The sequence below is a fragment of the Panthera onca genome, chromosome A2 (genome assembly GCF_046562875.1).
Source record: "Panthera onca isolate mPanOnc1 chromosome A2, mPanOnc1 haplotype 2, whole genome shotgun sequence".
In the NCBI taxonomy this organism is placed as follows: Eukaryota; Metazoa; Chordata; class Mammalia; order Carnivora; family Felidae; genus Panthera; species Panthera onca.
In genome coordinates this window covers 17,192,837-17,207,636 of record NC_138340.1, presented here as the reverse complement: position 1 = coordinate 17,207,636, position 14,800 = coordinate 17,192,837, and the positions used below count along the sequence as shown (strand labels likewise).

The 14,800-nt window shown below is 37.9% G+C and overlaps 1 protein-coding gene across 4 annotated transcripts in view; it reads left to right on the top strand.

The window, feature by feature from the left end:
• The window catches only part of SMARCC1 (SWI/SNF related BAF chromatin remodeling complex subunit C1), a 173,046-nt gene that overhangs the window by 64,808 nt on the left and 93,438 nt on the right, over positions 1 to 14,800 (top strand). For all 4 annotated transcript variants that reach the window (XM_078443122.2, XM_078443121.2, XM_078443124.2 and 1 more), the window contains exons 12-15: positions 901 to 960; positions 5,341 to 5,378; positions 8,979 to 9,100; positions 13,002 to 13,073. In XM_078443122.2, the coding sequence (XP_078299248.1) occupies positions 901 to 960; positions 5,341 to 5,378; positions 8,979 to 9,100; positions 13,002 to 13,073 (292 nt within the window). The remainder of the gene's footprint in view (positions 1 to 900; positions 961 to 5,340; positions 5,379 to 8,978; positions 9,101 to 13,001; positions 13,074 to 14,800) is intronic.

Sequence of the window (14,800 nt, the reverse complement as noted above, 5' to 3'; positions counted from 1 at the left end):
ATGTGGATTATGTTATAGTGAAAAATTGAAAATAAACAACAGTTGCCATCAATATAGGGCTGGTTACCTTATGTATGACCCATCCATGGACACAGTGGATTCATTTCATTTCATTTAAATGAAATAGTTGTATATAATTTGACTATAAATGTAACTAAAAACACTTAACATGGAATGGTCATATAGGCACACAGTTGAATGACATGGGTAGAATGCTAAGGAAGAAGCACAGTATGGATAACAGAGCTGTAAGATTTAAACCCCTCATACAGGTTTTGTGGGTTTTTTTAGGTTTATTTATTTACCTTGAGAGAAAGAAAATATGAACAGGAAGGGTCAAAGAGTGAGGTAGAGAAGCTCAAACAGGCTCCACACTCAGCATGGAGTGGGACCTAGGGCTTGATCCTATGACTGTGAGATCGTGACCTGAGCTGAAACCAAAAGTCAGATGTTTAATTGACCAAGCCACTCAGGAGCCCCTAAACCCCTCATATAGGTTTTGAAGTTTACAGAGATATATAATACTTATCAGTTCTCCCTGAGTTTATTTACCTAAATGAATGGCACAAAAATGGGAATCCACAAACACACAGAAAATGTAATAAAAAATACTTTGGGGGAAGGGATTGAAAGGTTCTTTTCAGGTTTTGCTCTCTATATTTGTGTATTGTGTACTTTTATCATGAAAAAATTGATGCTTGGGTAATTAATTGCAAAATGGCAGTCTTATATTAAGTGTTAGTATTTTTTTCATCAGATTTACAGTTTTTCATGAAGGTGAACACTGGATGGTGGTGGTTTGCAATGAGATTCATGTACTTTTTAATCATCTTTTATTTTTTCTTCTTTTAAAAAAGTAGAACTTTCCCCCTAAATCATGACTCTTTTTTTTCTTTCTAGTGAACCCAAAGAAAGATAGTGAAAATACACCTGTTAAAGGAGGAACTGTGGCAGATCTAGGTAAAAACCAAACAATCTGTACACTTCTGTGTTGTTGTCTCTCTTATTGATTCATATCCTCTAATGATTCTTCCTTTCCTGAGAGATGTTGCTTCCAGTTGCTATGCTTTCCAGCGCAGATAGTGACCGTGGTCACCCTAGCACCACTGTTAGTTTGGTTTGCTGCCATATTAGGAAATTTAAATTCCTGTGATCCTTTTTTTCTACTCTTTACTGATTTTTGCATCTTTAGAGCAAAAGTCTATTGCCTTTTTTTTTTTTTTTTTAAGTCTGTTGACTCTTAAATACTTCCGTTTCCTAAAGTATTTCTTCTAGTTGGCTAAATAGTATAAAATGAGAATCCTATCATCCATTCATAGTAGTATTTACACATTATACAGAGTACATTTTTATGAGGACATCATGGTCCTTGGATGTGCTGGAGGGTGGGAGAGAGGAACGTAGTCACTTGTTCCACTTAAAAAAAGTAGAGGTGGTTGTAAACATCTTTGTTTTTGAGAATTGTATATGGATCTCAGTTTCTCTGTTCACTTGTAAAAATTAAGGGAGAACCTAGTGTTTTCAGGATTTATATAATTTATATATTTATAAATTTATACTGAATTTTTGACTTTAGGGAATTTTACACCTGAAAGGGGTTTTTGAGGTCTCCTTATGTGGAAAATGAAACTTCAGTTTCTTTATCTTTTCACTAAGTGAATTCTGTATTTCAAATAAATTACAGAGATTCTTGATGGCAGCTAGTAGGTAGTGAGGTTTCGTTTTGTTTTGTTTTTTGTTTTTTGTTTTTTTTTTACTTCATTTCACTATATCCTCCTTTTCTGGCTTAAAGCCTATCATTGAACATCAGGTCCAAATTTTGATGTCAGAAGTAGAAATAGAAAATTATCTTGATGACAGTTTATGTAAAGTTGGTGTTAGGTCAACAAAATAAATGAAACAAATGCTGTCAGAACATTTCTATCTTAATTGTCTTTTAACATTCTTAGTAGAATATTAATAACTATTAATAATTTCCATTTTCTATAAGCTTGTCTATTCCACAACTGGTACTTGTCCACTGAATCAAAGGCCAAGAAAACAAAACTAGCTATACATAGACTTTTAATGTTTTCTGTAATGTGGCAGAGTAAATGATTGTTAAGACTGGATACTCTTTACTGGGACAGTTTGTTAAATAGAATTATAGTTTCTTTTTTTTTTTTAATTACCCATTTTATTTTATTTTACCTTTATTTTAGAGAGCTTGGGAGAGGAAGGGAGGGAGAGAGAGCGCACAAGAATATTAAGCAGGCTCCACGCTTAGCACAAGCCCACGCTTACCTTGACCCCATGACCCTGGGACCATAACTTGAGCCGAAATCAAGGCTTGGATGCTCAACCCACTGGGCCATCCAGGAGCCCTGATAGTTTCTGTTTTTTTAATTATACATCCTAAAAAGGAATCAATCTGTAGTTTTATGAGCGTAGACAATTGTCCTTTTAAAAATGGGAGCTACTATGAGAGTGTTTTTTTAATGGACTTTATCAAAGTAGTCAAATCGAAGCCAGTTTTAAGAACTGGATAGAAGTTTCAATTGGATCTAAAACTTTCAGTGCTGGGTATAAGAGCTCTTTTTTTTTTTTTAACACAGCAGGGGTGTTATGGCTGAAGATGCTGCTCATCGCAGCTGGAGAGCTAGAGTCTGTGGAATTTTAAATTGTTGTCCTGGCCTCTCATCTAGGAACCAACAGGCTTTTCCACGTATCACTTAATCATCTGGCTTTCTGCATTAGATATAACCTGAACCATGTGTCAAGGGTAACTGATTCATCAACTGGGAATTCCTCTTCACAGAGTTGTTTATTGTTTTAACTGGTCCATATTCTGCCTTACATGTCACCTAGCTAAATATCCCCAGTCCTTCTTTCCTTCCTTCCTCCCTCCCTCCCTCCCTCCTTTCCTTCCTCCCTCCCTCCCTCCTTTCCTCCCTCCCTCCCTCCTTTCCTTCCTCCCTCCCTCCCTCCCTCCCTCCCTCCCTCCCTCTCTTCCTTCCTTCCTTCCTTCCTTCCTTCCTTCCTTCCTTCCTTGAGATCACTGAAAGGTCCAGATCCAGGGGCTGAGGTGAGAGTGTGATTGTCCACATCTAGAAGGAGGAAGAGAACATTTATGAGTACTGTTTAGGAATCCATAAGCAGGTGGCCCTCCTACTTTAGTATTAGCAGAAGTCAATTTCCTTTGGGTACCAAGACTACCTCTGGGACAGAAATCTGTTAAACTAAATATATTTTTATTTATTTAAAATTTTGTATTTAATGTTTATTATTTTTGAGAGCGCACGAGTGAGAGCGAGCGCTTGAGTGGGGGAGGGGGAGAGAGAGGGAGACACAGAATTCAAAGCTCCAGGCTCTGAGCTATCAGCACAGAGCAGGGCTTGATCCCATGAACCATGAGCTCATGACCTGAGCCGAAGTTGGAAGCTTAACCGACTGAGCCACCCAGGTGCCCCTGTCAAACTAAATTTAAATGGTATGTTTTGACCAGAGAGAGATCATTAAGTTGTGTTACCACCATCTAGTGAAAAATTGGTTATCATGGGGTTTACCAAGATCCAAAGAACAAAAAATTCATTTTGACAACCTTATTTAGAACTGTTAGTCACTTCCTAGAAAAAAAGTAGTCCCTGTGCAGAACTGGGTGACCATAAGTTATTTACCACATGGTGAATCTCCTATTCCTGCTAGCAGTTGTTTGTCTAACTTAGAAATCAAACAACAGTGCCCATCTCTGTTTTGCCTAAGTACCTGCCAGGTATCATTCTACATATGTTCACATTTCATTGTAAAACCATGTTAGTCTTGTGTTATGTTTTTTTAAAGAAATAATTTTTTAATGTTTATTTATTTTTGAGAGAGAGAGAGAGAGACAGACAGAGCTTGAGTAGGGGAGGGGCAGAGAGAGAGGGAGACACAGAATCTGAAGCACGCTCCAGGCTCTGAGCTATCGGCACAGAGCCCGATACGGAGCTCAAACTCTCCCAGGCAGTGAGATCATGACCTGAGCTGAAGTTCGATGCTTAACTGGCTGAGTCACCCAAGTGCCCCAGTCCTGTGTTATTAATGAGGAAATGAGCCTAGAGGGGTTCGGTAATGTTTCCAAACATAAAGCTATTAAGCAGCAGAGCACAGACTCCGGTCTAGGTCTAACTTTAGTGCCAGTGCTTTGTGTCACTGCACTCTGCTCTTGTGCTCATTTCTCCCAGCCTTCAAAGCTCATAGTGACCTTTCAGATTTGTGAAGGTGTCAGGTTCGTCCCCACCTGAGGCTCTTTGATCAGGCTGCTTCCTGTCCCTGGAATGCTTTTGTCCTTCCCTTACGTTTCAGCTAAAATGTTACCTTTTCAGAGACTCTTCCCTCTTTATTTAGAAGGGTTCACCCACCCAATCCCTCTCTAAAATATATTTGTTTTTCTCTGTATACCAGCTTTCATCATCTGAAATCTTTTTGTGTATTTTCTCTCTAGTCTCCTGCCACTCCCAACTGGGATGTAAATTCAATGAAGACAGGGACCTTTTCTTGTTTTTCATTGTGTCCTTAGCATTTGGACACATAGTAGAGGCATTCTATAGAATATGGTTGAACGTTTGAGTACTAACTGTTCATGTATTACTGATCTTTTTATATTCTCTAATGTAGATGTTGGCATACTTATCTGGAAAGGGCCAGCTAGTATTTTATACAGTATGGGCTACATGGTCTCTGTCACAGTTAATCAACTTTGCCACTGTCATGTAAACGCAGCAATAGTTAATATATAAACAGATGTCCACACTGGCACTTTTACTTTTTTGCTGTGGAAATCAGCTGCCTGGTTTAAATTATACTTGGGTTTATTCCTGTTCTTTTGCAAGGCCAGCATTTAGGTTTTGGAGTCTTCTATCCTCAGAAGGTATTAACACTCTTACCAGGACTTTGTAGTGATTGATTCTCACCTCTTTTCTTTACTCCTCATTTCTTAACTCATTTCCTCTGAGATCCAAAATGTCATTACTTTGTTTCATTAAATCTCAAGTGGCTAGAGTCCTAATCAAGTCCCTTACCTTTTATTAGCAAGATCATAACTGAGATTAGTAGCCTAAGCAGTAATTAATTATAAATTCCCTGTTGTTGGAAATTTTTAATTATTTAATGCTTGAAGCTCTATTCATCTTTGTGCTTCTGTGTACAGTATCACTTTACTGAATTATTAGAGGTGGGTTTGCTTTAATAATGTTTTATTTCTTTCCTTTTCCCTCTCTAGTAATAATTATATAAAGTTTTAAAAATTATCTTGAAGTTTCCAAGTAATCCAAAGAGCATATATACCTGATTTTTACATAATTGTATATTTTGATTTTGCAGATGAGCAGGATGAAGAAACAGTCACAACAGGAGGAAAGGTAACAATTTAATTACGCCTGGTGCAAAAGTAGCTATCTAAGGGTTCACTGTATGGAGCAGTAGAAACACTGATTGAAAGTGCCTTAGAAATACTCAATTTTGAGGCCCTTCTAATTTTTTGTTTTCAACCCATCTCTGAAATAATTTGTCTTTCTCGACTCCTAAGACTTTTTAAAAGGAAATTTCTATCTTCTCATGTAGGGTCTCTCCTATGCTAATTTCCAATTCCATTATAGCTCTGGTTGCAAGGTGGTAATCAGAGCTGAGTGCAGTGTTCCAGGTGTTATCCGATGGTACAGGTGAGCAGGGACCATACCTTGCCTTGATTTTCTCCCTTCCATTTATATCAGTACAATTTCAGTCCACAGCCAGTACAGCTTTTGGTCATGCTCTTAACCTTTTTGGAGCCATTACAGTCAGCTGCTTCCTGTTTGATCAGTTCTATGGTGGAGACATATCAATAATTATGCTGTTGAAAGGTGTTGGATTTAAGGCAGGATTTTACTTTTCTTTTTAGTAAATGGCCCATTGTTCATTCAAACTGTCGTTTGTGTTATTAATAAGTGTAACTAATCCCTAATCTCTCTGAAATAACTTTCTTCCTTTGCTGAAAATGGATAGTTCTTTTTCATTGAGTGAGAGAAATCCCCCAAATTGACATTTATTGTTTTTATACATTCAAGGAATGAACCTATTTATGACAGGATTGCCCTGAAAAGTATTTCAAGAAACTCCTCTATGTAAGGCTCTTCATCTGAATTGTTCTTATGATTTTAATTTTTTTTTTTTTAAGATTTTAATTTTAAGTTATCCCTTATCCAGTGTGGGCCTTGAACTCATAACCCTGACATCAAGAGTTGCATGTTACACTGACTGAGCTAGCCAGGCACCTGTGTGATTTTCTTTTTTAAATCAGACTTCTTCAGTTAACCAACTACTTAAAATCGTTAACAAATGTTACATTTATAAAAATATGTCATCATTTTGTGTAAATACTCTTATGTGGTAGTGAAAGAGACCCAAATAAAAAGCCAAACAATTGGCATAGGAGATTTTGTTTATGCCAGGGGCAGGGGACATTTTGAAACCAAGGCTAAGTCTGTTGTATAACTGAACCCAAAACTTGTTAGATGTATTTACTGTAACACCTCGTCCCACGATGCCATCCCGTGCGTTTCCTTACTCAGATAATTAAACCATAGACTGTTGGCCTTTATTTATTTTTTTTTTTATCTATTAAGAAAAAAGTTTTTGTTTTTTTTTTTTGTTTTTTTTTTTTTTTTTTTTAAATTTTTTTTTCAACGTTTTTTATTTATTTTTGGGACAGAGAGAGACAGAGCATGAACGGGGGAGGGGCAGAGAGAGAGGGAGACACAGAATCGGAAACAGGCTCCAGGCTCCGAGCCATCAGCCCAGAGCCTGACGCGGGGCTCGAACTCACGGACCGCGAGATCGTGACCTGGCTGAAGTCGGACGCTTAACCGACTGCGCCACCCAGGCGCCCCTTGTTTTTTTTTTTTTAAATCTTTATTCACCTTTGAGAGACAGACAGAGCATGAGCGGGGGAGGGGCAGAGAGAGAAGGGGACACAGAATCCGAAGCAGGCTCCAGGGTCTGAGCACTCAGCACAGAGCCCAGTGTGGGGCTTGAACCCACGAGCCGTGAGATTATGACCTGAGCTGAAGTTGGACGCTCAACCGACTGAGCCACCCAGGGGAGGGGCAGAGAGAGAGAGAGGGACAGAATCTGAAGCAGGCTCCAGGCTCTGAGCTGTCAGCACAGAGCCTGACACAGGGCTTGAACTCATGAATGGTGAGATCATGACCTGAGCCCAAGTCGGAGACTTAACTGACTGAGCCACCCCGGTGCACCCTCTTGGCCTTTATTAATTGCAGTGCCATTCTCTCCTAAATAAACGATATATTTTGTGTTCTAATTGAGTTTGTGAAACCTTCATTTCAAAACCACTTTAACCATGTACATATTTTTTACTAGCTCCCCTGATTTGGGAGATAACATTTCTTACCTTTGTCATCAATATTAGCATACTTGTTTCACCATCATTTAAGTAACAACCAGAGTTCCTTGGGGTTTTCAAACATTACCTTTTTTCTATACTCATTGATCTTAAGGAAATTACTGTCTTAAGTTTCTAGACAGTAATACTAGATCCTCACTTCAAATAATGCTGCACAGATATTTACACTGAATGAAGTTAAAGATAGAAATTAAAGTGTAGAACTGGTTTTTAATAGAAAAGAATTTCATAAGAATAAAAACAGTAAAAACACAGATGAAAGGTTGTAGATTTAACTGTACAAAATTGGAAAACATCTGAGTGTCAAAAAACTTAACTTCCTGTAATATTTTTGATAAAAATGTTTAATTGCAAGTTAATTATGAAGAATCAATAAGATAAATAGAAATTGTTAAACATTGTACAAGTCGTGTGGTCTGGAGTTTTAAAACCTTTGAATTTCATTAAATACACCCCCAGAGGAAGGCAGGGATTAAAGGTAACTGAAGAGATGCAAATGTCACTTAATATGGATTTCTTGATTAGGTTCTGCTTTGGGGACAAAAATGTATAAAGGGCATTTTTGGGTTAATTGGAACCATTTGAATACAAACTTTGTATTACATGATATTATTTAGAAGTAATTATTACTATTTTTTACTGGAAGCATAAGAAATGTTCTTGTGTTTTGACCCACAGCAGTGATTTTTAAATTATTGTATTAGCCAGGCCAGGTTTTCAGGTGGAATCATTAGTTAAAACCTCTGTAAATTGGATAAAAATCAGAGCTGACTTTTATTAGTGAAAATGATTAAGAGTGTAGGCCCTCAATCCGGGATCTCAGGAATTCTACCCTGTTTTTTTTTTTTTAATCTTTACTTATTTTTGAGAGAGAGACAGAGTGTGAGCAGGGGAGCAGCAGAGAAAGAGGGAGACATAGAATCCAAAGCAGGCTCCAGGCCCTGAGCTGTCAGCACAGAGCCCGATGTGGGGCTTGAACTCATGAACTGTGAGATCATGACCGAGCCGAAGTCGGATGCTCAACCGACTGAGCCACTCAGGCACCCCTACCCTGTTTATAACTTAATAGCTCTGTGCATCATTTTCTCACCCACAAAAGTAGTAGTAATCGCTGCTGTTACTGTGAGGAATGAATAAGGTGCATGTAGCTGCTAGCAGATACTTACTGATGAATCTTTGGAATAGGGGAAAGCTTGTCATTATGCTTCATTAGGGTCTTTGAGTCACCTCCTTATAAATCACTTGAGAGCTAGATATGTGACCCCAGGATTAGATAAAACTAGACAAGCAAGAAGCAAGCTATTGTAAGAAAAGTTTTGAGTCTTCTTTGAGTTGATTCCCTCATCTGTAAAAGCAAGGAATAAAATCTGCTGTGTCATCTGGGAATCTTGTGAAGGTACCTTAAAACTGTGAAGGGTTGTTTTTATTTGAAATTTGTTTTTCTAATCCTTGAAATTGGATCAAGTGGCCTCATTTTATGCCCTAATATCAGAAGTTTGAAAGCTGTTACATATCTCTCTGTAGTTCTCTGTTTCTCTCAACTCTGGCTTCTTTTCTATAGGAAGACGAAGATCCTAGCAAAGGTGATCAGAGTCGTTCACTTGACCCAGGAGAAGATAATGTGACAGAGCAGACCAATCACATTATTATTCCTAGTTATGCATCATGGTTTGATTATAACTGGTGAGTGGGCCATGTATACCTGTAAATAAGATACTTAGGTGTGGGAGAACTTCTTGAAGTTATCTTATGCCTTTCTGCCCAAGTCCCTCTTGTCACTAATCATTGTCAGATGGATGAAGGAAGATGGAAAGTGATTTTAACTTTGGAATGTGTTCTTTTTTTTCTTTCTTAAGTTTATTTATTTATTGAGAGAGAGAGAGAGAGAGAGAGAGACAGGCTTTGTGCATGCGAGTGGGGGCGGGTCAGAGAGCGAGGGAGTGAGTGAGAATCCCAAGCAGGTTCCACACTGTCAGAGTCTGAATCGGGGCTTGAACCCATGAACCGTTATGTATGATAACTTGAGCTGAAACCAAGAGTCGGACGCTTAACTGACTGAGCCACTCAGGCTCCCCTGGAATGTGTTCTTTAAAGCAGTTTAGGGATGGAGACTAAGTTGTGTTGTAACTTGGGGGTGTAAAATTTTGTAAGCTTAGACTTAATTCATTTAGAATCAGTTATGATTCAGATGGGCAAATAGTTAAATATTTAATAATTATAAAATATTGGCATTCATTACATGATTTTGAAACATTAGGGGTGCCTGGTTGGCCCAGTCGGTAGAGCCTGCAACTCTTGATCTCGGGGTTGTAAGTTCGATCCCCATGTTGGGCATAGAGATTACTTACAAATAAAATCTTCAGTAATGGCTTCATTTTAATATGATTTTTTTTTTTTTTTTTTTTGTGAGTGTGCTCTAATAACGAATGTGGGGCTTGAACTAATGACCCTGAGATGAAGAGTCACATGCTGTACCGACTGAACAAGCCAGGTGCCCCAGTAGGAAATATTTTTAACATTAGGCTTTTCATGTATAAACATTTCAAGAAAACACTCTCCTCAGCATCTTCCCTGTTATTTTTACCAAAACCGTTTGACATCATTGGAGTGTGGTTGGAAATAACTAGTCCTAGATATTTTATTTATTGATTACTTATGAAGTGTGACTGTTTCATGTCAGGCTGATTTTTATCTGGCTTTTTATTTTTTAATGTATGTTCCAGAACTTACCCCTCCAAATAGTTAGCTTCTTTAAGGTATTTTCATTGGAAAGTTACATATATAACTTACGCTTAAGTGATGGATGGTGCCCTTTCTCAGAATCTTGTGGTCTTACTTGGATCTGTTGCCTGCTCTCAATAATTATACATTATCATTTTTTAAGGATAGGTGTGATTTTATGTATGTGTGTCTTTGTACATGGCATTTAGACATATATACATCTTTAGAAGCCAATTTAAAAGGGTAGATGATCCATTTGGAGCTGTATTTTTTTCCAAAACCACAAAATATGACTAATATTGAGACTTCTCTGCATGCCTTTAACATTTCTGAATGCAGTTCCTAAATGTTTTGAATAAATAGAAGCTGGAACACAATAAGTATATAGCTCTTCTTTGAAGGTCAAATCTTCATTACATTGATTGTGTTAAATTATTTTTATATTTGGAAGTGTCTCAGTATCAGTGTTATTAATTATAATTACATATTCAGGTTCAGAACAGTTGAAAAGGACACACTTGAGGAAACTAGTGTTCTTTTCCTCTAAAATGAAAAAAGTCTTAATACTACATAACTTGGTAAGTTTTTATAGGTTACAGAAACACTCATTTGCATCATAACCATTGTGTGTCATAAAGCTTGCTCTAGTGGATAGTGGAGGTGTGTGTCACACCCCTGTTTTGTAGATAAAGGTAAATACTGTGTCCATGTAAGCGCTCAGAGTCATATTTGACAATTGGGGAGAACTCAGATTTTCTGATTCTGAATACCCCACTTCCTGACTCATTTTCAGAACCTAAGCAATTAGCTGCCTGCACGTAAGGAAAAGAAAGTTCTTTGGATTAAACATTCATGTGTGTTTTGTTCTTGGTGAATATAGAAATTGTATTTTGTGGGCCTTTCCTAACCTGTAACAATAAAACAATGAGAGGTATATTAGAACTATATAATTAATTGCTTACAGCTATTCTCTTCATAGTAAAATTTGGAAAGTCATTACACATACGTATATAGCATTAATTTGTCTTAGGGATTATCTTCTAGAAGTTTCCAGGTAATTCATTGTATTTATAGTATTTGGCAGTACAGATCCAGTTCAAACAATTTATATGTTCCCAAATAATGCAAGAATGAATGGTTTTTGTTTAAGTAAACTCAATGTGGGGTTCAAACTCATGACCCAAGGTCAAGAGTCACATGCTCTACAACTGAACCAGCCAAACGATGCTTTTAGTTACATTCATAGATTACTGATTTGCTCTTCTCTGTGTAACCAGTACATGTTGCATATCTGGAAAGCCACTGAGAAACTAGAAAGTGTCATCAGTAAAAACATTGATTTGTAGTAGTGTCAAAACCTTTGTCCTAGATACACAGGTGGGTCATTTGTATAGTTCATGAGGCCTGATTTTTACATGGTCTCTATAGTGCTTTCATCTGTAACATTTTGCAAAATTATCAGGGCCTTTACCTAATAGTAAAAATTAGTTCTATGATTGATTTCTTTGTTTATAAATGTTTATATTTTTAATTAAAAAATTTTTTTTAAATGTTTATTCTTGAGAGGGAGAGAGTGTGAGCAGGGGAGGCACAGAGAGAGAGGGAGACACAGAATCTAAAGCAGGCTCCAGCTCTGAGCTGTCAGCATATAGCCCGATGTGAGGCTCAGACTCATAAACCATGAGATCATGACCTGAGCCAGAGTTGGATGCTTAACTGACTGAGCTACCCAGGCGCCCCATAAATGTTTATTTTTGAGACAGCACAAGCAGTGGAGGGGCGGGGGGGGGGGGGTGTACAGAGGATTCAAAGTCAGCTCTGCACTGAGAGCAGAGAGCCCCATGTGGGGCTCAAACTCAGCGAACCATGAGATAGGACCTGAGCTGAAATTGGACACTTAACCGAGTGAACTACCCGGGCATCCCTTGTTCTATGATCTTTATAAAGGCAGTAGATTGCTGAAATCTTTTTTTTTTAATGTTTATTTATTTTTTTCTTTTTCTGAGAGACAGTGTGAGCAAGGGAGGGGCAGAGAGAGAAGGAGATACAGAATCCGAAGCAGGCTCCAGGCTGTGAACTGTTAGCACAGAGCCTGACATGGGGCTCGAACTCAAGAAGCGCAAGATCATGACCTGAGTGGAAGTCGGACGCTCAATCGACTGAGCCACCCAGGTGCCCCGATTACTGAAATCTTAAAAAAAAAAAAAAAAAAGAGTTTATCACAAAGTTTCTGAGGGCTGGAAAAAAGTTGCATTGATATGAAAAACCCAAGAAACTGATCATTGTAAATTCCATCATCTTTTGGCTGGTTGTTCACTTCACCTGTTTGTTTCTGTGCCAGCTGCTACAATGTTCGTCAGCCAGTATCCAAAGAGCTTTTAGTATTTTGTGGTTCATCATGTGGTCATGATATGTTATGTCAAATACATAATAAAATGTATTGCTTTCAGTGTGTTGATTGAAGTTTTTGAGTTTGGTTATGGGAATAGAAAAACTACAGTTACATATTGAGGGTTAGAGAGGGAAACCTTTATTATATGCTCTTCATACATAGGAACTTGTGCAAGCTAGTTGATTTTTTAAAATAATGCTTGAGGGGCGCCTGGGTGGCTTAGTGGTTAAGTGTCCAGCTTCGGCTCACAGTTCGTGGCTTCGAGCCCCACATCAGGCTCTCTGCTGTCAGCACAGAGCCTGCTTTGGATCCTTTGTCCCCCTTTCTATCTGTCCCTCCCCTCAAAAACAAGCATTAAAAAAAATAATAATTGTTTGCCTTTTGGATTTATCAGTTCTACTTTGAAAATTACTTAGCTTAAATTTTAAGATTTTATTTTTTTAAGAGGACTTTTTGTTTTTTATTCCCCAGTATTCACGTGATTGAACGGCGTGCTCTTCCTGAATTTTTCAATGGGAAAAACAAATCCAAGACTCCAGAAATGTGAGTGAAATATAAAGATGTAATCCTGATACTACTACTTTAGAATGGGGCTGAAGTGTAGAGAAATTGTTAATTTGCATGTGTTTGGCAGGGGTTTCTTCAAATTGTTTTAAATTTTTTTAAAAAGTATTTATTTATTTTGAAAGAGCATGTAAGTGGGGGAGGGGCATAAAGAGCGGGAGAGAGAATTCCAAGCAGGTTTTGTGCTGTGCTGTCAGCTCAGAGCCCAGCTTGGGGCTTTATCTCCCAAACCGTGAGATCATGACCTGAGCTGATACCAAGAGTCGAACACTCATTTTTGCTAATGTTTGGAAGTTTGCAAATATGTTACTCCATGCAGAACAGTGTTCATACCTCAGCCGCACAGAATTCCATGCTGTAAAGGAATTTTTTCTACATTTTTTCTTCTTCCATTTGTATCTTGAACTATATGCATGTGAGCTCTTACAGCCATGATTGAAATTAGTAATAGTCATTCACCAAAATGAGCTGAGGTTTCTCCTTAACAGTTCCCAATTTATGTTATAGATTATGTATATTTACGTATGATAATCTGAGAGACGGTGGAGTCTTTATCTTGTTTTCTTAATGAATGATTACTAATTGAAAGAATGCCAGATATGATGACATAGCTGCCTATAAATTGATCTTAATTACATAAAGCATTGTTGTGCTTTTGCATTGGAGATAAAACCTTTTTGGAGATGGAAGAATCTTTTGGGGAAGTATTTTTGTATATTTGCCTGGTGACTGTTAAATATACGTTTCTGGAAACCCTTGCCCCAATATAAATCTACACCTGTCATACTATAAATACTTTTCCATATATTATCTTTATAGTATTAATTCATTGCTTGTTATACTCATGTGACTTCACAAATAGATGTCTTTTGCTTAAATTGTTTGGGAAGGGTGATTTTCCACATTGAATGCATGACAGAATATAGATAATTGAATAATAAATATTTTCTTATAGTAGATTGTCCACAATAGTTTGAGGTTGTAAGTTTAGATAATTCTAGCCTTTCCATAACAAAAGTGTAAGGATTCATTTAAAACCACAGTCAGGGGCGCCTGGGTGGCTCGGTCGGTTGGGCGTCCGACTTCGGCTCAGGTCATGATCTCACAGTCCGTGAGTTCAAGCCCTGCGTCGGGCTCTGTGCTGACCGCTCAGAGCCTGGAGCCTGTTTCAGATTCTGTGTGTCCCTCTCTCTCTGCCCCTCCCCTGTTCATGCTCTGTCTCTCTCTCTCTCAAAAATTAAAAAAAAAAACAAAAAAAACACCACAGTCAAAGATTTGGCATAAGAAACCCTGATAGTCTTTCCATCTAGTGAGACATGGTATATTCTTCTAGCTAATTTGCCAATTGCCAGCGTTTGTAAATACTTCTGGTTCTTGGCAGTCTTCTGTTTAAAAGCACAGTTTATCATTTTAGTCCGCTTAAATCTGAAAATTTACGGTTTTTATTTATCCATCTATGTGTATACTAGACCTTTTTTGAGCAGTGTACCTTTTCTATTCTGATGTAACCCACCTTAACTTTGCCAGACTTTTGTTTTTCTTTTGTGGCTAGGTCTGTAGCTTCTTAAAATCTTGTTTTAAATACTTTATCGCAGAGGGGCGACTGGGTTGCTCATTCAGTTAAGCATCTGACCCTTGATTTCAGCTCAGGTCATGATCTCACAGTTTGTGAGATTTGGCCCCAAGTTGGGCTCTGCATTGACAGC